Source organism: Paralichthys olivaceus, chromosome 17 (genome assembly GCF_024713975.1).
Source record: "Paralichthys olivaceus isolate ysfri-2021 chromosome 17, ASM2471397v2, whole genome shotgun sequence".
Lineage (NCBI taxonomy): Eukaryota > Metazoa > Chordata > Actinopteri > Pleuronectiformes > Paralichthyidae > Paralichthys > Paralichthys olivaceus.
Genome location: NC_091109.1, coordinates 20,995,464 through 21,019,242, shown reverse-complemented (window position 1 = coordinate 21,019,242; position 23,779 = coordinate 20,995,464). Strand labels below are relative to the sequence as shown.

At 42.7% G+C, this 23,779-nt stretch overlaps 1 protein-coding gene across 12 annotated transcripts in view; it reads left to right on the top strand.

Moving 5' to 3' along the window:
- abi1a (abl-interactor 1a) overlaps positions 1 to 23,779 on the top strand; it is a 37,709-nt gene that overhangs the window by 4,955 nt on the left and 8,975 nt on the right. For 6 of the 12 annotated variants that reach the window (XM_020103184.2, XM_020103186.2, XM_020103180.2 and 3 more), the window contains exons 3-7: positions 4,445 to 4,612; positions 16,376 to 16,552; positions 20,285 to 20,299; positions 20,971 to 21,074; positions 21,601 to 21,744. In XM_020103184.2, coding sequence (XP_019958743.1) covers positions 4,445 to 4,612; positions 16,376 to 16,552; positions 20,285 to 20,299; positions 20,971 to 21,074; positions 21,601 to 21,744 — 608 coding nt within the window. The remainder of the gene's footprint in view (positions 1 to 4,444; positions 4,613 to 16,375; positions 16,553 to 20,284; positions 20,300 to 20,970; positions 21,075 to 21,600; positions 21,745 to 23,779) is intronic. The other 6 variants (XM_020103185.2, XM_020103187.2, XM_020103181.2 and 3 more) reach the window with 1 other exon arrangement.

Genomic DNA, 23,779 nt, shown 5'->3' with positions numbered 1-23,779 from the left:
TCCCTCTCTCTGGGTTTGTCCTGAGTCCTTGTTTCCTGTCCGTCTTTCTCCAACTCCCTGCTTCTCTCTCTGTCTCTCTGTCCCTCTCTATGTGTAGTGGCCTGGTTTTGCTCGCAGCGTGGCGAGGCCTAGCGGCTCTCAGCTTACCAGCCAGGCCCATTCATCCTTTTGACCACCTGTCACTCTTCCCCCTCAGCTGGCAGGAGTTGGTATGATCCAGACTATTGAACTGATCTGCTCCAAGCTGGTCAGAACGTGGGAGTCGGGGCTTGTTTATTGAGAAAAATGTTAAATATCTACTTTTATGTGAGGCAGCAAGCTGAAGCATCCAACACTGAGAAACACATCAGTTCACATGGGTGTTCTCAGCCACAGAGCAATGACTTTCTACCTTGATGAACCGAGTCACTCGAAGGTTAATGGCTCTCCTCCGTATGCAAACCTCCCCTTGGTGTCTCTGTGTGACACATTGAAGGCTTTTTCAGTTGTATGCTGGTGGTTCTTCAAGGTCAGGTGGACCTTATGGCCTTTCAGTCAGCCTCCATGTGTCGCACTGGAGGGAGAGCAATTATGAATTCATGTATCGTACAGCTGACTGTTTTCTTTTTTAAGACCCGGTTCAAGGAAGGACTGAAGCTTGTGTCGTCTGCAAGTTCTTTGTATTCCTCACACGATCCGGTGTCACTACCTTTTCTTTCTTCTCAGGTGGCTTGTGCTGGTGTTCACTTTCCCAAAGTTTCATAAATTTAACTGGTGGATATTTCCTCCTGTAGCCCATTAAGGATTAATAGATGTATGATGAGGTACCTGTCATTTTTTGAAATGATCAATACCTGATACCAGTGTTAAAAGATTTTCAAAAACTTAAATAAGCTGCATGGTATAGGTCTTGCCTACGGTTCACGTTGCTGTTTTACTTGTGAGAGTTTAATGTGTGAAATTTTGCCTAATTTGATGAAATTCAAGCTAGCTCTGGTAAACATCATTAATGATTAATATTCTTTAACGACCATCAGCATATTTATTTTCATTTGTTCTGTCTCACTTCCAATCAGCTGAATGTGAGACAGCCACATCAATACAACAACCCACTGAGCGTCAGCTCTCAGCTGCCTCCTGTCTTACTTATCTCACCGTGTCCGATCTGCAGTAATCAGCGGTCGATACATCACACGGACTGAAGTGCCATGTGAGCTCTACGACCCTCGAGTTGGATTTACAGTACAGTCATTCTGCTCTGGGTCGTAGGTTTCATTCCTGCTGAGGTTCCAGTTTACAGAAGAGAAAAATAAACCCATGGCAGCTCCCTTTCAGTGTTTGTTTTTTTTTTTCCTTCCTCTGAGTTCGTCCCTGACACTTTCGGTCCGTGGCTTAGCTCTTCAACAACACTTGGAAGTTTTGAGAGACGTATGACATCTCCCAGAATTCCACACATTCCTGAAAGTTGTTTTTCTTTTTTGTTCCGAGTGCATTTCCCCTGCGGACAAGTGGGAGCACATAAACTCAGCTGTACGAATGCAGGGGCAGACTGTAGAACTGCAGAAACACAGTTGTTTTATACAGACTCTTTATTTTAAGCTTGTCATGTTCCAGACTTTGATCGCACGGCTTGGTGAAAACCCCTCATGAGTCGTTAGATATTTTTACTACCTATATTTTCTATGACTCATGTCATGCAGTCAGGAGGAATACTCATTTTGTCCATTTCCTAGTTTTGCCCATGCAGGCTTCTGGGTGGAGGGGAAGCTACACCTCCTCTGACCCCTGAACAGCTTCTATCCTCTGGGAGGAAGTCTGGACTTTTCCTTCCTACTGTCTCAAAGACGCCTGACAGTAAAGCAGTGCACCACCTTGTTTTAAAAAACAAAAAGCCCTTTGGTGGCAGTTGTTGGCCGTTATCTTGCCAGACTGGATGGGTGACTGTGTGAGATTAGAGTATTAATCCAGTTTTGCACCTCAGGAGATTCAAAAACATCCCAACAAACGGATCCATTCTTGTGGCTGCCACTCCCTTATTGCTCCAGACTTTATATATTCCTCGATACACCCTTTATAAACCCAGCCAAGGTGTTGACAGCCTGTCTTCCACTGCCTAGATATTCTGTAGACTATTTCACTCAGTCATTACTCAGCCCAGAAATATGAGATAAAGTGCCCCAGGAGCGTTGAAGGGATTTCACCTCATTTTCTGCATCCCCTGCCGCAGAGTACACTCAGCTCTGCCGTGCTGTCATCTACCTTTTTGTATTGAGCAAGCACTCGCTTTGTTCCTTTCTTGGCAAACGTCTCAAACACCTGTTTGCTTTCATTCCTCCAAATATCCACTGTAACGTTTTCTCGCTGTAGCTGGACGTCATGGCGAGTGCAGATTCTTGGGTAACTGAACAACAAATCTGGTTAATCTGAGGATTTGTGCATAGCCGACCTCTGATGCGTGAAACAAGCAAAGGCTCTAAGATGCAGCACTGGCAATGCAATCAAGCGTCACATCTGTCCTCCCAGCGCTCATCGCTGGCCCCACGTCACAGCTAATGCAGTTTGGATCAGTTCATCTAGAAGTACAAACATTTCAATCTGCCATTCAACTGTTGCTGAATCAGTTTATTTCTTCCCCTATGTGTCATGCAACAGATTTACAGTTGTATAATTTAAGAGGATGCTAAAAATCAGCCGTAACCCGTTCCATTCAATATATGTATGTTCACTACTTAATTGTTGCAGCCACTGCTTCTTTGGGAAAAGTCTGGTTCACAAATTTTAAGGCCTGGTTTTACAGCTTTAGATTTGTAAACTGGAATGACACTCAGTAGAGAACAAGACCCAACCGCCCCCTTAAAGTCAATGAAGCTGCACCAAATTGATAGATTCATAGATATCAGATTTATTTTTGTGCAGCAGCATCTTGTAGTGGGTGCGAGACAAAATGTTCCCTACTGGATGTCAGGACTGTCCCCTTTTCAATGTTTTCTACAAAATCAATTTTCTAGGATCTTGAATGGATTTGGCCGTAGAAATAAAATCGTAATGCTAAAAAATCTCTGTGCTTTGCGTGAAATAACCACTGTCTCTGACTCGCAGCTTGATAGTAAATCTAGGCCAGTGGTTCTGCACAGGCAAGCATATGTTGCTCAGTAATCTGGCTGAAGTCTCATATCCCAACAAGAACTGCATCCTCCTGCAATTTAAAAAAAACGAATGCCATCATGGCTTCTTTTGTTTGTTTGTTTTTGTCGTCTTCACATATTCTCCCACATTGCATGTTGCCATGTCATTAGAAGGTGTCTGTGTGTGCAAACATTCAACAGATGGCCTTTTGCTCCAAGCCCTCTGGAGGAATCTCTCCTCCTTCCTCCCTCCTGAGGCTGTTATCACACAACACATCTGCTGCTCTGATTCCTGCTAAAAGAAACACCACCAACACTGTCACCTCCTCACCCGGCCGGAGTTTACCAGTAGAGCTTTTAGCTGAATGTATCGCTACTGGATTAAATACATGCTGTCATGGGGGATCAGTAATGAGGCATGCAGTGACATGGTCGCTCGCATGTCTTTCATCCATTCCTCCCATCTTCTGGTAACTTCCACCGCCAGTAATCATCTCCTCCACCATGTTCCCCATGCCACAGCAGCCTGTTATCAAACCCCAGTGTCCCCCCTCCAGGCACCGCTCTTTGGGAAGAGCCCACCAAGATCAAACGTGGTGGTCTCAGTTTGTAGCTCAGCTCCCGGCCTCAGTCTGTTTGATGTGATGTGAGGTGGCGTTCGACAACATGTCAATACCACAGTTTGTGCGGTTTGGTCACTTCCTGAACTTCAGTCTTTGAATGCAGTGGAAACGTGTTGGACAGGTCATTGTAAGAACATGTCCTCCGCAGGTTTTTATTCATGCTGTTCCATCACCTATGACTATGAATGAAAAAAAAAGATATTAGCCTTGTTTTGACATTTATTTTTCGAGCTCCCATTCAAGGGGGAGTTTAATACAACACTTTTTTGGTTTGGTTGTTTTCTATCTGGAGTGAAGACCAAATGTGTGAGACTATAATATTAAAGGTCTGCATTGTCTGGAGTTCTGGATAATTTAACGGTCCAAATGGTCAGTGGAGAAATTCATAATTTTATTGATGAATACATCAATAATGTATAATTATGTGGAGCTTTTAAGAAGTGCAGTTAGCCGCTCACTCAGTACTTCCAATATGGCTGCAGCAGGAGGTGTTACATCATCCAAAATCCCTCCAGACAGAGCATAGTATCAGGAGAAAGAGTTGTTGGGGAGTGAAGGTCTTGGCTGCTCTATTGGCCCGAATCCACCACAAACCTGACCTGGATCTGCAGCTCAAAGATGGATGAAGCTGTTACATGATATTTACAGTAATTGGGTTCTTCTTAAACCAGCGGTTTTTTTCATCTGTTTCCCTCTCTAATCCCTTTTTGTGCACAGGCCCAGGACAAGAGAAAAGCTCTGGAGGAGACCAAAGCCTACACCACCCAGTCCCTGGCCAGCGTAGCCTACCAGATCAATGCCTTAGCCAACAATGTACTGCAGCTGCTGGACATCCAGGCTTCGCAGCTGCGGCGCATGGAGTCCTCCATCAACCACATTTCCCAGGTCAGAGAACCACACACACACACAGATACACACACCACAAACCATACAGCTGTGAAGAATGGTGCCTCCCCATTTGCCACTTCTCCTCTCACTTTCACACTGACTCGGTTATTTTCAAACACACAGCGAGGCCTTCTGTAATATCCATGGGTCCTTTTATTAGCTTATCACTCTTGTCCAACTGCTGACTGGCTGTGTGTTTGGCTGAATGACTGGTTTTCTATGTGGCTATGTTTCTATGTTACTGTCCACAAACAAACACACTGCACAACTCTGTAGTAACCACAAAGTTTGGACATTCTGAATTTGTAATTATCAAAGCCTTGACACAGTAGGAACACAGTTGTTTTATGTGCATGTGTGTGTGATTAATTTACATTTTCGAACCTGTGCCTGTATTTTGTTTTTTATTTTTCAAGGTTTTGCTTCAGACACATCTTACCATGTCAGAATGTGTGTTGAAGCAGCAGCAGCAGTAGTAGTTGTAGTGGTAAAAGGACAATTTAATATTCTCGTCTTTAACCACTGCTCCAAGTTATTTTTGTCTTTAAAAGATTGTGATGTCAAGCAACAGGCAAAGTTTAAATCGTGTTGGATCACACTAGAACTCTCATCATGCCTCTGTGATAAACATCTATAGTGAAAAAGGGTTTTAACCCAGTACCACGTCACTCCAATGACTCCAATATTGTGGAATAAATCTCTTTCATTTCCCAACCTTTTCCCCTGTATAGCATGAGGCTTCTGCCATGTGCAGGTAAATCCAACTGCTCATCCAATGAAGGCATTAAGAGCTCAGACAAATCAAACAAAAAGCTCCAGCCATGTGGCATCACATAGATTAGATTCACAAAACCTGGATCCCACAGAAGACACTCCTGATTGAATCCAATCATTAAAAATTATTGTAAAAAAAAGCTATGTGGTGTAATGGTGGTATTGGTTTTAGCTGCTTTGGTTTCGTCTTTTCCTGTGCCCGCTATCTGTGTTTTTCCTCTGACAGAGCTTTCCCAGAAATCCTTTCAGGGAGCACTGAAGGTCAGATTTTCAGTCTAATGGAAGGAAAGAGAACTTGTCAGACTTGAGGGCTTGAAAGAGAGAGAGCGAGAGAGAGAGAGCGAGAGAGACAGAGACCTGGCAAATCAGAGAGAGGGAACTGCAGAGTGAAATGGAAGATGGATCATGACAAGCAAAGAAAAGGAAGAGCAGGCATATTTACACTTGTTCAGGTTTTGAGTCAATATCCTGACAAATAACATTCAGGCGATACCAAGGTCACCATGACGCCACCGCCTGTCTCAGTCACCATGACAACCCCTGTGGGCTACCTCAGAAAAGCCTTTGAAAGACAGTTAGATTCGGTGCTTTACGTCAGTCAGTAAAGCTGTTCCTTTCCAGTGAATTCCTTGGTTTAGGTTATGTTGTCTTACTTCTGTTGTTTTGATATGCGGACGTCCCTGTCTCTTGTCCAGCGCCTGGGAAATTCCATTCTTCCCATATTCCAGCCCATGCTTGTGCAGTTTTTTTGTCGCCATGGTGAACTAGATTGTGCTAAGTTGGGTCAGCTGGTGGTCACGAAGAAGTGTGCGCCCTCTTTTTTGGTTTGAGGAAATGCAGGACAGTAAATTTAATCTAATGATTTAATCTGAGGACGTCTCCGTGGATCCCAGTTTATCTCTGGGAAATATGAGTGATTTCATTCGGAACATCTTCATCACCGTCTCGTTGTTGTTTTATGCATCAGCGAGGGCTGAGGTCCTTGCCGTAATGAAGCGTATCTCTGTTTTAATAATAAAGAGGCAGGCTTGTCAGCTCTGCAGGCTGTGGGTGTGTTTTATTGCTCTCCACTGTCCTGTTCAGAGGTGGATCATTATCGTGTTGCTCTCACTGCTCATGGACATGAGATTAGCGTTGGCCCTCGAGGTCGGTGTTGCATTCTGCCGAACGGGTGAGGGAGAGGAAACTCTGCAGCGCGCAGGGTTCATGTTATTTTTATAGCGGAGAGGAAAGGAATGAAAGTTCTCCCGTGGCAGTTCAAATATGATAAATCCTCCCTAGCATGAATAAACACACTTCAGAATTCACTGGCTATACATAATCATACTGTATTCAAATCCTTTTTCTAGTTTCTTGTACCCGTCCATGCCTGAAGCTGGAGATGCCTCAGGATGCAGCTCGCTTACATTCACGTGTCAGTGAGTCAGCGGGGAGACGTTGTCTTGCGTCAGGCTGTTTCCATTGGTCTGCCCACACTGACGTGGGTGTCACTCTGGTCAGGGTGTGTCTGCATGGTGGTGGCCTTTCTCCGACTGAAACTGATGCATCCCGCTGGGTTGAATACCAAGTGTTATGTCGTGTAATACAACACGTCTTGTCTTGTATTTTACTTGTGCTGGTAGGAGAGACTGATGATTGGGTACAGGGAAGTGCTCAGGGACTCAAAGGGAACAAATGAGATGCAAAAGTTGGCTCAGTTATTGGTCGTAAGAGCACTTTAATTAATCATTAATCATTGATGAACCTCTTCAACCTCTGTCTGCTTTTATATAGTTTTGTTTAAAAAATGCATTTAAATAACTGTCAGGCGTGAACTAATGATTTATCCTGTTTGTCAATATATGTTTCTCTTTTTTGATTATTGCTTAATTGCTGGTTTCATATAATGTTCTCCAAGAACCCAAAGTGACATCTTCAAATTATTAACAGTGTAAAGCGAAATATGAATTAATTGCAATCATGTAAAAAACACAATATAAACATAATTAACAGCTTTGATGATTTACTGACTTTAAATATTGTCGTCAGTTAATTGACTGGCTGTGACCAGTTCAACCAATGGGGATTGTCGTCTCTCGTTTTATTATCCCAAAGAGTTTCACAGGTATGAAATTAACAACACCCACAAATAAGTAATTATATCTTCCTGCCCTTTTAACCTGTTAATCATTCATGACCCCTGAGAGTTCTCTGGTGGCCCCTCGGTGGGGGGGGTCTAACCCTCATGTTGGGAACCTGTAGGATAAATCAACTAATTATTTGAATTTTAATCACGAGCAGAAATGATTAAGCTTTATTTTTAATGAAGCCATTCAAAACTTTGAATCATATGTGTTATGATAAAAGTGCATTCGAACATATCATTTAAAGATATTGATATTCAGTGGGTGTGGGGGTCGTGCTACAGTCTCGCTGAGCAGCTTCAATGCATTTTCTTGTGTGTCGTCACTGATGCACAGATTTTGGAGCGTTTGCTGTCAGGTATTTGTTTACGTGTCTCCTCCCCTGCTGTCCGGCCATTCACAATCCAGAGTCTCTCTGCAGCGTTGAGGCAGAAAGGGCTGATGGGAGAATAGAGTGGCTCGCGGGGCTTCCACCTTGTGCTGCGTGTGAAGTGGCTGCTAAGCGGCTGCGAACAGGGAGCGCTTTGTCTGTCCGGCGGAAGAAAATGCCTCACATTGAGAACCTCTCTGTGATACCCTCGAATAGAGGAAAGACGGGGGAGAATACTGTGTGTGTGCGTGCGTGCGTGCGTGCCCAGTGTTCATTCTGCAGCTCCAGTGTCCTGATTATGAATGCCCCCCCCCCCCCTTTACAGAGCTCTGAGGTTTCGTGGAGTAGCAGTTTCCTCAAATGAGATCTGCACCACAAAGAGTTTTTTTTTTTGTGATAAAAACTAAACTCAGGGGTATAAATGTGCAAACCAGAAATAGTTATTGTTGTCATGACAACAAGTAGCAGTCGTTCACCTGAGACAGTCACATTATTGGAGCCTGGGACAGTTTCATCCAGATGGTGATGGCGTGAATGAGACATGACAGTGGAATAAAAGCAAAATGGACAAAATACGTTAGAAACTACCGAGTCACTTTCCGGCCACAACTGATCAGTGAAACCTCAAGTGAGAGTGACACGATGCATCAGCAGAAAAATACCACAACTGAAATCTAATGACCGTAGACAGTTAATGACAGTAAATGACTCCACAATTTGATAATTCACTGATTATCACTCAAGTGGACATTTAAATGCGCTGATGATGTGATAAAACAACTGTTGGATAAATGGGTGTGGCTGCATTTCACAACAATGCATTTGTGTTTACACTGATGTCAGTGGCTTAGATTTGGAGCAGGCCAGTGTGCTGATTAGACCCAGTGACCACAGGGACGAAGCTGCACAACAACGGGCTGGATGCACAAAGCAGCTCACACACAAACACACACACACACACATGCACACTGCCAGTTTGTTCCCACAGCTGTGTGCTTCACTAAGAAGCATTTACTACAATTACACAATATTCTTATCTGATCACATGAATCGTGCGTGTGCGTGTAAAATGGGGATTCAGTTTGTGTTTGTCAGGCTGGCACATGCGTGAGTTTTTTTTTTTTTTTCCATTTCATTTCTCATTGCTTGGAGGTACAGCTGCATGCCATTACACTCGTGTGCGTGCGTGTGTGTGTGCGCAGTACAGTGCTGTGATGAAAACACACACAAGCAAAGACTGTTGGGGTTGCCTCTGTGTGCTGCAGTGGCTGCTTTTTGACCTCCCGTCGAGGAAGAATGGCTCTCATCCAAACAGGAAATGAAGCCTTGTAGCTCTGTCTCTTTTGCCCTTTCTCTCTCTCTTTGTGTGTGTGTGTGTGTGTTTGTCCTGTGTGTGTGTTTCCTGCTGATCCCCCTGCTTGTCTGTGTATTTCAGTCTCTCTCTCTCTCCTGCCTCCCCTGGTGGTCTCTCTCCCACTTGCCTGTAGTTTGTCAGTATATATTTTTTATTCACCGTTGAATACTTACACTTATTCTACACACGTCTTCCTTTTTCGTTGGATTATAGCGACATGTCTTTCTGTGCAGCCGGGTCTCTGTGTGGTCTGTTGCCTCCGGACAACTGTCGTTCAAAGGCTCATGTTTGATGTTGGAAAGTTTGGATTCAGTCTCTGAGAAATATGGATTGCATGAATGAAAGATAAAATGTACAATGTTGTGATGATTTGATGGTAACAGAATCATAAAACAGACACAATCTGATTTAAAAACAAGATTAAAAAGATTTAAATTAAATTAGATTTAAAATTATTGATAGTGGGGTGAGACCTGATGCATTTAGGGTGAAAATATTGTCTGGTATAGTTTCCAAAAGACCAATTTAAGAGAAATACAAGAACAAAACAGAGATGGAAACAGAATGTCAGTTTTACTAAATATATTATTTAGATAATAAGTGACCTGTCAAAATTGGACTCTGTCTCTCGATCATTTGATTCTTCGTCTATGACATTCAGGATTATTACTCTTTAAGGCCACTGTTTTTATTTGTTCGTTCATCTGTTGAAATGCCTTGAATGTGTCGTGTGGCGGTGCACGTACATCCATCACAACTCGGCCCTGCATGAGTAGAGTTTAAATTGGATTGAGTGATGGTGGTGACAGATGTTTTTCAGTAAATCATCAGTCGTCCGCTCGGCAGCTACTTCCTCTCCTGCTTTTGCTTCTCCGACATCTTCCCAGCATCATCATCATCATCATCATCACCACCCTCACCACCACCAGTGCAATCTGTCCCTCTTAACAACACTCTGCAATTACATCTAATCAATACACCTCTGTTCTGCTGATTTTCCTTGTATAAGAATAATCTAGGCAGTTATTTGACGGCTCCTTGTAAACACGGCTGATGAGGAGAAGAGTTTGCAGCTGTGACTTTAGTGTTTGTTATCTCCATTGTTCTTAATCTGGCTTCTCTCTCAGCTTCTATGTAAACTACATAGATCAGTCAGAATGCTGCTTTGGCCACAGCCCAAAGTTAAATTGCCAAAAGTCAGCCGAGGTGTTTCCATATGTGCTGTGTTAGCAAACAAAGTGTCGACCTTGGCGTGCAGTCTTGTTTTTTTTCTCCCCTGGGAGAGTGGGAGAGAGACAATATTGCCAAGGTTTCACACTTGTCCAATCGTCACAACCTCTGCTCCAGGCTCAGCCATGACACACACGGGCTGTTAGATTTACCAGAGGAATCCAGCTTTTTTGTGGAACGCTAAACAAGAAGCTGCCAAACAGGGAACTCCCCACAGGGCGTTTGACCTCCCGCACTCTGGCTTCGAGTGCAAATGGAAGCTCCAACATGCTCCGTGTTGCACTTACAGCTCCGAGAAGCAGCCCCACTGAAAGGCCTCTTGACAACTGTTTGACTCTGCAGATGAAGGGCTTCGGTGGTAATGGCTGTAATCACGCTGAGAAACAGACCAGACAAAGAGGAATTCGCTCCAACAGCCGCTTTGCCTCAGTCTGGAGTGTTGGATTGCACTGCTCGTAGAGACGAGGCCGGCCACGGTCAGAACAAGCAGCTCAAGAAACATGCATGTGACTGGAAGAGTCTTTGTTGAAATGTAGAACAAGGTGCCCTCGAGCTGTGGTTCCTGGGGGTTGGGCTTCCCAGTGGGTCACAAGATTGAGCTGAGGGGTCACGGGTTGATTTACAGCAAAGAAGAAGAAACAAATGTTCATTTCAGGAAATAAACAAAAGGCCAAGGCCCAACAGTCTCCTTGTATTCAGCCACATCAAGTTTTACACACTTTTTTCTTGAGATATTAAATGTTGATTTTCATTTCCTGCAGACACCAACTCTATTTTTCAAAGACAACCAGAACTTCAATGTGCCATGTTTCAGTAATCGCCTCATTTTCGTTTCCATCGACCAGTCATACAGTCCAATGTAACCAAAGGAAGAGATGCCAACTTCTCCGCCAAGAACCTCAATACACTATGATGCAACACAGCCACAAGATGTCGTCTGAGTGATCACAACTCAAGCTTTTTATTGCCGCGCGTTTCCAGATCCCGCAAACGCAACGTGTTTAGGGCCAGCTCTGAAAAAGTTATTTCAGGAAATGTAGGAAATAAGTAGGAGCAGACCAGGCCAGGATGACATAAAGTAGTTTCAGCAGAAAAAAGCGCACTACAGCACTCGTAGCACTTCATCATAAAACAACTGCTGGAACACATCGAGCATCGCAAATTGTTCAAATCCGCTCTCAGGGGTGAGCAGGGTAATGGTGTGAGAGCGAAGCAGGGCTTTGCCAGAAAAGGAAAAATAACACTTTTAAGGTTTGTGTCCGCATCAGGCTGTCCTCACCTGTTAGCGGCTCTGACCATTGTGATAAATCCTCTTGCATAGTGAGCCGTTTGAGTTTCAAACGTGTTTAACAGACATGTGCTTCACAGTTTTTATCTCCTTGTAATCCCACAGAACGAGGATGTCCAATTCCTCGACTCCTGTAACGACAAGCTTATTTTAGCTCTCGGCCAGGAATAACGACCTTTTAATAAGAGCCATGTCGTATCTCAAAATCAAGTGTATAATCTGAAAAATTGTCCGTGTACTTGGACAGCGATACTGGAATGAATATTTTTTGGTGTTGTGTGTGTGTGTGTGTGTGTGGGGGCGGGGATCTCAGAGGAGCACGATGAAGACGTCTTGCTGCCAGTTTGTGGAAACTTTTTTTTTTTTTCAAATCTTGTAATCATCTACAGTGGAGCTCTGTCATTAACCATTGGCACATGTGTCTGGTCTGAGTAGCCGCACATGCACACTGACACGTTGGTATTTAGGGTGTTGTCTAGTAATAGGCTTTCCCCCTGTGTTGCGGGTGAGCACTCAGTTCAACCCTACTATGCCTACAGTACATGCTGTGCAGCTTCTCTGTTTGTTTGTGCATAGCTGGCATTTTATTGAGGGAACCATCCAGTGGCCAGTCTGCCAAAGTGCTGAAAAAGCTGTTTTCTTCTCTCCAACATGTGCTGAAGTGAAACCGGCTGTCTCTTCTTTGCAGTCTCCGCTTACCTCACTTTTCAAAACAGTGTGTGTCTGTGTGTTTCTCTGTTGGGAACTTACGTTTGCGCAAGGCTTCGAAATTCCATCCCTGACCCCTTGATTGGCTGACTCCCCCCCCCCGGGTCAAAGAGGATCAGTGGGGAAAGAATCCCAGCCCTGCTGCCGTAGGTCTGAAAAGATAGTGTCCGTGAATGGAAACAGAAACCTTTACTCCATACACCTAGTTTATTGTCTAACCTTTCAATCCAATTTTACATCTTGATAAAATAATTTTGTGGAGAGATCGATGAAATAACCAATCAGGAAAAGCTGTATTTAGCAAATTCAGTGAATAAAATACCTGACAAATTTAAATACTTGATCATATTGACATTTATATCAGGTAAAAAGCCAGTGTTGTCATAAATACAGATACTTAGAGCAACTGACAGAGACAGAAGAATTTTGGTACCACAAATAGCAAGATAATAGATTATCAATTTGATAAATCACTATTGAAAACCACAGAGCTACACACCATCAGCACAGAACTACATCACAACACTACCTTTGTCTCAGGTTTATCTAGTACCCGAACATTTTTCTAACTTAAGTTTGTTTATCAGTATATTCCCTTCTAGATCCCATTAAGGAAATAGACACATTTCCTCCTTAACTGAAACAATCTTTCTGCAAACTATAGCAGGATAGAATTACTTCCTTTGCCTCTGAATTTCAGGAATATAGCAGATAGAAAGCTGAGACCAAACACATTAAGAAACACTAGATCACATGCCACCATCTCTTCCGTTAGAGCAATCACTGACTGTCCAGGGTGGTAAACACGTCAATGGTTCACCAAGACACATATCACTTCTTTAGATTCCTGCGTGTTGAAGTCCAAACATTTAAAGTCGTTGATCCCCAATTGGGATTTACGTACTGTCTTAAGTACTGTCTCAACTAAAATAGCAACAGTCTGGGCTATAAAGAACGTAAATAAATCACACAACCGTAGGCACTTGTTGCCAGCACAACAATCTATCATTGTGGCAACCGCTGCTCACTTATGTCCTAAAATGGGAAGAACTCTCGAAGTTCAAAGTGATCTCTATGACTGGACTTTTCTCTCTCTGGTTACAACGTTTCAGTGACGCTGGTGGTGTTGGCACAAGTTTAAAAGTATGACCTAGATCCTCAGAATAGTCATATAGGTGGGTAACTCCTCTCTGGGTGTGGGATGTAGAAACCACTTCACTAAAAAGAATGTAATAACACAATCAAGCGGAGGGTGAATGCAATAAGTTAAAAGGGGTGTCCAATCACCAGAAGGCAGGAAGAAGAGGAGGAGAAGCGACCCTGTAAAGAAACGTCACAAACAGGAATATTGTTTCCTGTAGCAATGGGAATTTTAAAACTGTAAAATACCGGAAGTGGAACAGGAGGAGAATGCTGCCTCGCCCAATGGCAGGCTTATGCCCGCAGGCCATGTCTGATGTGTCAGATTAGTAAATCCTAAAAGCTTATAGCTGATGGAGAAGCCAAACTCCAGAGCCCAAAACTGCTCAGTGTTCTGGGAAACCGCTGCAGGCATCAAACATATGAGTGGCAGTGGTTGAGAACATATGTGAATCATCCACATTTCAGTTTGGCAACATGTATTCAGAGTTCAGTCTCTGTCCACCTAACAGACAGTTGGGATCAAGTAAACACCTTTTAGTGCCAGTTAAAAAAAATCACTAGAAGCATCCAAGGGAAAAAGCTATTGCCAAGATTAAAGTTCTTCATGAGGTCCGTCCAACGGGGTCTAACCAGAATTGACTTTTCTACGAAGACCTTTGCCTTTCTGTCAGATGCATTTAACGTTTTCTGGGTTTTGTTTTCTGACATCAGCCTGTGCTGTTACTATTTTTTGGCATACAGGAAGGAGATGAGCTCACACAGCACATTGCTCTCTCACTTCCCCTCTTTGCCCGCAGCTGTGATGTTTGTCCACACTCTGATAAAGGGAGTATGCTCAGCCAAGGCCAGATGCTTCACCAGTTTAGCCACATTTCAACCACAGTTCTCTTGTTTTGGAGGAGTTTTTTGTCTGAATTCTAGTGAAACATTTTCTTTTTGTTTTGGCTGTTAACACCCACTTCCTCATGATATCTTAGAACAATGCACATGACATAACGATGATCTGTATTCCTGAAGAAGTCTTCATGTTGGGGTCGTGGTGAAATCTTTCTCAGGATCTCACAAAGCCAATATTTCACCAGAATGGAAGCCAAATAGACTGAATAGATTTTGGCCGAGCTGTTTTCCAGATTATCATGATTTCTGACAGTGAAATTCGAGGTTTATTAGCTGAAAACCAGTCCCAGCGAAGCTCTTACTCACTGGAGATTGAAGAGCTGCTCTAACCTGCTCAGGTTAAAACTGATGACTGCAGCCTGCGCTTTCCCTTTTAAATTTGAAGTCTCAGTGGGAGCAAGAATGTACGAAAAGCTTTGCCTGTTGTGAAATATGAATTCCTCTTTTTCTGTCATTTTGAAAACTGCACCCATTCAGTAGTTAGCATATCGACACTGCTGCCTGCCTGTATCATCAAAAGCTCGTCTTTCCAAGGTGACATCTTCGTCAGCGTCTTTTACCTGTGACACACATGGCACCTATTTTTCTGTTTCTGTTTATTTTTATGTTCTTTTTTCAGTTAGTGTTTTAGAAACGTCACTTTTTTACTCCTTTACTGACAGGACGAGTTAAATAAAATGTCCTCAGCAACTGACTCTGACATTTGCAATCTCATAAACATCCCCTCTGGAAAACCTCAGGAAAATGTAGTTCAGTGCAAGCAGCTCAAGTTCTCAGCTCTCAGGTCTACGCCTCAAAAATGTCACAGCCCAGAGATTTCAGCTTGACCGCACAGTTTGACTGCATACAAGAGTGTTACTGGGGCACTCGACTGTGGGTTGAGTGACACTTGGATACTAAGTCGCCCATACAGTGGAACAGTGCAGCATAAAAAGACAGATCTCAGTCCAGCTCCAGATCCCTGCGATATGAAAGGAGTCCTCTGTTGGCGCCGGTCACTCACTCCTTCCCCCGTGTGAGAGACCATCGTTTTACTGCTCGGCCCTCCGCAGACATTGCAGCCTTTCATCTCTCAGAGGAAGGGCAGCTGCTCCTGAGCTCGGCTCGGCGGGAGAGAGAGATCGAAGCAGGGGACGTAAATGCAGTGGTTTGTGGGACATTCTAAAATGATGGTCAACATGCAGGAGCCGCATCGACTGTCATGGATTTGAAGCTGAAAAAAATTACAGTACTAACCAGTCTACTGGCAGGAAATTACCCGTCAGTTATTTTGATCATCAACCAATGTTTTCATTCATTTATGAAGCGAAATATTCTTTGGTCTATTTATGTCAAATGTGAGCATTTGATGCAGTTCTGAGGAACTGAATTTATCTGTGTCTGTTTGTTTTCCAGGCAAAAGCATCTTAAAGATGTTTCCTTGGACTGTAGAAAATTGGGATTGGCATTTTTTTTCTGACATCAAACCTTTATTAAAAAAGGAAAAGTCACATCATTTGATAATAGAAATAATGATTTGATTTAGAACTACACTGATAACTCAGTTGGGCCGTTTTAGATTTTGGGTCCCGTCCTCATTCATATCAATTACATTTTTAATTTCAGAAATGTTCAGTTAAACATGGTTTGGTCATGATTCAGTCCAGGATCTGGTTTGCACCGTGATCGATTTTTATTAGTGTGCACTGGCTGCTGTAAAAAGATTAAGACCCCAGTGATGAAAAGCACAACCTCATGATTTAATTAAATCTTCTCAAGCTGCTGCATGACAAGTTCATTCACTCCGAGAGGTCCCTGTTGGACTGGACGTCTCTTGTGTTGCCACTGTTGCAATCAATCACACCCCTTCTTCTGTCCTCGCTGTCATTCACAGACTGTAGACATCCATAAAGAGAAGGTAGCCAGAAGGGAGATCGGGATCCTGACCACCAACAAGAACACGACGAGGACTCATAAAATCATAGCACCAGCTAACATGGAGCGGCCAGTCAGGTACATCAGGAAGCCTATTGACTACACTGTACTGGACGATGTCGGCCATGGTGTCAAGGTGAGAAGGTTCCTCCTGTTTTTGTTCTCTAATCATTCAATCTCTGCTCTTTCACTTTGTTGTTCTGCTATATCTTGTTTTCTTCCCTTCCCCCTCAGCTCTGTCTTGCCAGAGGGATTCGTATCTCCCCCTTCTCCTCTCTCTCCCACTTTGACTCGTTCTCTCGCTCCATCTTTCGTGCTTTCTCTTTCATCTTCAGAAAGCACCCCCATCTGACCCTACAGGAATACGTTGCAGTGTGGGTTGGTGGGAAGGGGGCGGGGGAGTGGGAAAAGATGAACGAAAAAAAAACGATTACATCATGTAGCTTTCAGAAAACGTCTCTATTCTTGGAGCGTTGTGAAAGATGTTAAGACGTTTTTAAAAGCACTTAGGCCCCATCCGCTCTCGTAATCTTGTTCTCTAAAGTATCTCCAAACCTTAACAGAGGAATGATGTTGTTACAATTGGATTTATAGTTTATTTTCACATCTGAAAAGCCAAAAGCTGATTTTGATGTGATGATCCAACGGCGAGGTTTTCCCAGCCTCCCTGCCATTAGGGGCTCACTTTAGGGGTCACCGGGTCGTCCTGACAGTGGAGGTAATGACATCATTTCCTGATGGCTGCAGGCATTTTTTGCGATCCCCATCCTCTCCCCTGAGCTCCATCAGTCAGCCAATCAATTGCATCTGTCAAACAGATTGGATTAGAGCCCCGTCATTACCATCCAGAAGTGTTACAGGCATCAACGAGGCCGGATAAAAGCCATTGTGCCTCTTTCAATCTATTGTGTGGGGAATTATATAAACCTGTTCCTTCATGGTGAAGTGGTGTGATGCATTTTAATTTCCCACCAAAGATTTGTGCATATTATTATGAACATTATATACTTTTTTTAAACTTAAAAGTGTATCTTATTTTCCAGACTGAGGCGAGAAAGAACACACATATCTGATATCTGCATGCTATCTGTTTGTTTGAATCCAAAATCATCCAACAGCTGATTTTGGAAATAAGTAAATTGTATAAAATAATCATCGATTGTTTTTCTTTTATGTGTTTCTAAGCAACCAAAAGCTGGTTGAAGAGACTTCCTTTCTGCTTAAACATTGTTAAAGCATGTAGCTCACCATGAAAGTATTTGATGATTATATATGTTGTATAAATATTAATTTGCAGAAAGCAACAAAGCATACATTTAGAATCATGACATTCTTCTTATTATTATTATTCTCATACATACATGGGGATATTTATTACATTTTAAATGCTAAATATGATCATTTTTTAAATGATCATATGGCAAAAAACTAATACTCAACATAACTTAGTAATGTTGGTATTTGGAAGGTACGTTTTGTGGAATCGTGGAGCAGAAACTGAGGACCTGTGATGCAGGTATATGTAAATAATCCAGAATCCTGATTCCTGTGTCAAATTGAATAAAGAGCTTCCAGTGTTTAGGCTTCCAGAATGTGGTGTCAAATGAGTGAAATCACCGAGCTTCATGGCTGCTCAGTCTGTTTGATGTGTCTATTTTAAGAACATGAGGTATCACTCTGCGCCTAATCTCCGTGGATTTTCTCCTGCGTTTTAGACGTGCAGCGGTTACATTTGTTAGTGAATGTGTGTACGTGTGTAGTAAATACACACGTACACACAGAAGCCCCTGCACCAGACCTACATCACTCACACCCTATCACATGCATGTCACAGCCCAAAGAGGCGATCGATATTCACCGTCAATACTCCATATTAATTCATATACTATGCTGTGATGGCTCTGCTCAGATACCGGCTTGTATGGAATATCTATAGCCATGGTTTACTTACTGACCAGAATCAATAATTTAATGGGAGTTTAAATCAAGTCGACTGGCTCCAGTTAACTGTGAAGCTCACTGCCTGTGCACGCTTGTATTGGCCTGAATGTTGAACTGGTTTTATAGCCTTGTGCAGTGTTTGTGTAGTTAAACACCACACTGTGAGCAGCAGTAATAAAGAGAATAAACATCATGTAGCCCTCACATGCATTATTTAATAGGAGCTGTTCTCGGATCAGATCAGAGCGAAAAAGCTAAATAAACAGGAATCCAGAGAAATCAGAAGGTGAAATTCATCCAGCTAGATAATCGGATTCTTCTCTGGACACCTGCTCTGTTATGCCAGTAAATCAGCCGGCCACATCTGGGATCTCGCCGCCGACAGATCAGGGTGTTCCTCACAAGGCGTACTGACGGTGACATGATGCTTTTTAGCATTAATACGAGAGATGAGATTTATTCTTCCAGTCAGCTGATGCCTAATCTTGTCAGTGGGGCTTTCGGGAACCCAGGGATGATGATGTCAGGGGTTTGGATTGCGCTCATAAATATTGTGTCAGTTATGAGTTTGCGAGCTTGACTTTCAAACTCTTTTCTTGAAGCTGTAATTCTTTAGTTTTCATGATTGCATTGGTTGATACTACAGCAACAAGAAACGTTTGGTTTGTTCTGATACAGCGTAAAGAAAATGAACAATAGGAAATGAGGCTGATATCAATGGTATCTAATTAGCTAATTAATGAACTCACCAATCACATAATTTAGGAGCTAATTGTAAAGCAACCAAGCTGATTTTATGTTCCTGGAAACGTAAAACACAAGATAATTACACAGAAAAGGCTGTTATCTTGTACTGTATTCTGCACTTATAATAATAACTAGTAACTACGTTAGCTGTTTCTTTCCCCTGATGAAAAATACAAACTCAGGAAGTGTCTGTACCTTTCATACTGGATAATGCAGCGCTCATCTTTGAGCCCTCTGCTCCACATGAGAAGCCTCTTTGGACTTGACAATGATCTGTTTGTCCATAATTCGACTTGGACGTTGCAAAAGCATTTCCACACTGACGGTCTGGTTTGTGGAGCAAAAACAGAGATACGGCCGCTGCCAGGAAGATAAGGAAGGGCTGGAGCAGGCCTCAGCACTTCCAGTATGACCTAGATTGTGGATTGAATCTCATCTAGCTCTGATAACACAGGGAGTCCGGAAAATTTGGACATGAAATTTGCTCAGCTACACTGAAGGTGTTTTTTAAAAAGGGCAGAGGTCCCTTTATTTTTACCTGGGCTGTGAATTTCTCTCTGTGTTTTGATGCTACAATGCTTTCTGCAAAGCCCATTGGGGACTCTGCATTATAGATGAGCCACTTGACTCTGCAGTTTGACAACTGCAGATTAACCCCACTGCGAACTCGGCTCTATATTCTCTTTGACATTGGCCCATACGAGCACCAGGGTGTTTTTTTTTTTTTATAGTGGCCAGGAATTAAATAATCTCGATATGGCAAAAACAATATAAAGCAAATGATCACAAGTTTTCTCGGTAGAATTATAAATGCATTTTTCTGAGGCGGATTTTTTATGTCTTAATAACAGACCGTCTCAGACACCCTGTAGAGATAATTCCACTTGTGCACAATAGCTCTTCCCTCAGATCCCACAGATTTCCTTCCAGTCTGACTCTGCACCGGGTGTGGTTCTGTAGGTCTGAGTAATGGCAGCAGCAGTCGAAGCCACAGTGTTTTTCTCCTGCCGACCTGCCCAGGTCTTGCTAAATGTTAACCCAGTGTAAATACAGTGAGGAATCAGTTATCTCCAGCTCGCTTGTACTTTGACCTCCACTGATTCGTTCAGACATTTTGACATGCCCTCTTTCTGTCTCTCTCTCTCTCTCTCTTTCTTCTCTCCCCATTGCCCACACTAAGTGGTTAAAAGCCAAGGTAAGTCTGGTTTGTCACATGACCCATTTTGCTGTAATGTATTATTGATAGATGCAGTAAACCCCTTCTACATGTGATTATTGTCGCCATTTCCCACCTTATTTCCCATTAACCGACTCGTAGTCCTTTTAGTAAAAGAATCAGTTACCCTCTGTGTACATGTTGTCATCCTATTTGTGTGTCCCCATAATTGTTCTGTATTTCATTTAGAATATTTATAGGCTTCCCAGACAGCTCATTTATGTTATCATATAAATATACCGGGATTTACAATAATGCAAATCCAGATTGCTTCAAAAGCTTTTTGTGGTTCCCGGTGTTAAGACACCTTATGTTATTAACATGCCAGAGGTTTCAACTCTGCAAAGCTGCTATCAACCAACAATCATAACATTTGGTCCATGTCCAATCTGCTAACATGGAGGAGGCTGGGTTTATGACCTAGCCAGCCTCCAGGGGGCGATTGAGACACTTGGACTGTCGGGGAGCAGTCGTGTCTTCCATCTTTATCTACAGTCTATAAGTGTGGCATTATATAACTCTGCATCTCTCATCTGGGCAGCCTGTAACATATATAAATAATCTAATTCCTGTCACACATGTCGTCCTATTTCCCCGTGTCTCAAGTGATTAGTCTGTTTGAATAAAAACGTTTCTTCTTCTAACCACAGCAACATGGAAACAATCAGGCAATCAGAGGAGGAACCCTATCGAGGACCAACCCGCCGACACAGAAGCCGCCGAGCCCGCCCATGTCAGGGCGTGGCACACTCGGGTAAGATTTCCATTTTAGTGAGCATGGAAGAAAATGACTCCTGTAATTATCATAATGAATGGAGGAAAAAAAGACACGACTCTTGTGGGGGTTATTTTAAAGAAAATAATTGTTTGGTATCTGAACTTTTTTTGCTAAATAAATGTTTGGTGAGGAAAGTGAACAAGCCCCTCCCACTGAGCTCAGAGGTGTCGTCGTGATGCAGCTTTGTTGTTGCAGTGGAAAAGAAATGGAGTCTGGGAACTTACCTGAACTTTAATCTGATAATGTGAGAAATGTTTCACGCCCTGACAGTGATCATCTGATGCACAGCAGCAGTCTGTGACACTAATCGGATATTAATTCCAAGAGTAAACTGATGTGATGAGCTCACACACAGTCTGCGGCTCCCAGCATCCAGCTGTGTAAACTGATAGGATTTATGACGCTCCAGTGAATTCTCCCTCTCAGTTGTGATGGTTGGATATACACTGAATTAGCATCATTTTTGTCTTTTGATTTGCTTTTTGTTTTCCATCCGCTGCAGACGCAACACGTCCTACAAGACCCTGGAGCCGGTGAAGCCGCCCACAGTGCCCAACGACTACATGACCAGCCCTGCCCGAATAGGCGGCCAGCAGCACAGCCCCGGACGCACGGCATCTCTCAACCAGAGGCAACGCACACACAGGTAGAAAAGTCATTCACACAAAAGCCTCTCGCTGTTTTTCTCCTTTTTTACGACTGTAAATTCACTGCCTAACAATGTTCAGATAGACCACAGCACCGAGTGAAGAAATACAGGCGCCTCATTAATTTTAATGAGATCACTGCATTGTCGCCTCAGAGGGCAAAAGAAACGCAGCCTCATCCGGCAGAAAGAGGAAAGATTATAGCTCGATATTTTTCTTTAAAAATCAATGATTGCAAAGGAACAATGTCATCCAGCATCCAGCACTGCACCAGCCAGACAAATACTTAAAAGACGATCTTGTAGAGCTCAGAACATGAAGTAGTTGTCACAGTGAGGACAATCCACAGCTGTGGTTTATCAGACATATTGATCTTGAACTCAAACTGGTTCTCCTGGATCATTAAATAACACGTCTCAACTGCACGGTGCCCTGAAGACATTACCTGATGATATCCAATTTAAATTGATTAGTAGGTAATTATAATAAAACAACAATAGTTGCAGCCCTGATACACAAAGAAACATTCCCTCTTGTAAAATAAAAGACACAATCACATCATCATCAGAGTTACAAGTTTACAGGGACACCCGAACAATACCTGTTTTTCCTCTAAAACAGACGAGTTACTTTTCAAATAAAGTGTACATCTAATAATTAAGCTAATGATGATATAAAAGTGAGCAGATAATATGGAGTCAGGATTGGCCTCATAATATCAATTAGATCTAAGTCAAACACTGTTGCCCCCCTGCTGACACTATAGTGATGAAGTCATCCTCTTGCAGAACTCATTTAAAGTGCAGATGATGCAAGTTAGGAGAAAGTAAAATTATTATTCCAACTGCACCTTATAATTGAACGCTGTTAAAAAACAGCATTTCTCTAACAATTGCTCAGTGCTGGAAACTTCGAATCTGTCTACTTAACCCAGTAGCTTAGTTAACGCCGCTCTCTCTCCTCCACTTCGCTAAATTCACAGTTTGTCTGACAAGGCTCAGAGAGTCTCTCACCGCCGCCTGAGTCACTGATATTAATATCTGTAAAAGCCCCTGATATAAAGTGCTGTTTCTAAAAAAAACTCCAAAGTCAACTTCAGCATTCAAACACAACTCGGACTCGAGGTTTGTTTTCGCCCCAAAGAAAAATTCTCAACGTGCTGAAAGCAAAGAGCGTTCGTCAAACGTGAGTTACGAGTGAGTGAAGTCGCCTAATCAGCTAAAGAGCTTATTATGCTGACTGTGATGCTCATAAATATTACATAACTTTTTTTTATTTTTTCCTCCCTCAGCCCGACTTCTCCTGCAAACTCATGTATGTTTGCACAAAGCTGCTCATTCACACGGTTTCTGGTTTATCAATTCAAACCAAACTCCAGGTCTTTTGTGTTGTTGTAGCTCTGCAGCCTTAACACAAACAAAGACACCGGTTACACAAACAGCATCACTGTTACTCATCCGTGCTTTAAAGCCACTCTAATGTCCCTTTAACAAACAGATGCCATCCTCAGAGTCAGACTGCTCCTGCCCTGCTGCAGCTAATACTGCTGTGGCATCACTATTTGATTATACACTTGGCCGTTGCTTATTCAGCTCATCAGTCTCTGCCATCCTCAATTGAGGCTTAAATTCAATAACAGTGTCTCTGTGTTCCCGCTGCTCGATGCCTTATTGTTATGATCTAATCTCTTTCTGTAGGAGAGGTTTCATTGTCACATGCAGGTATCATTGTTTTTAGAGCGTGTGCTCACTGCAGCGTCCTGGTAATAAAATCTGTTCTCAAACGGTCTGTGTGAGGTTGAACATCCTATTCTCCCTCTTCTGTCAAGTCATAACATTTCTTAACACATTTAACTCTTTTTATTTTATGACACGCTTTGTTTTTTTTTTGCTTCTTTGACCCTTTTAACAGAGACTTTACTCATTAGCTGCAAGGACATTTCTCTGCTGTGAATAATTGAGCTGGAACTTTCTTCCTGTGTAGTTAATTTGTAAACGACTTGGAACTGGAGCTTCTTTAATTCCGCAGCGAGCA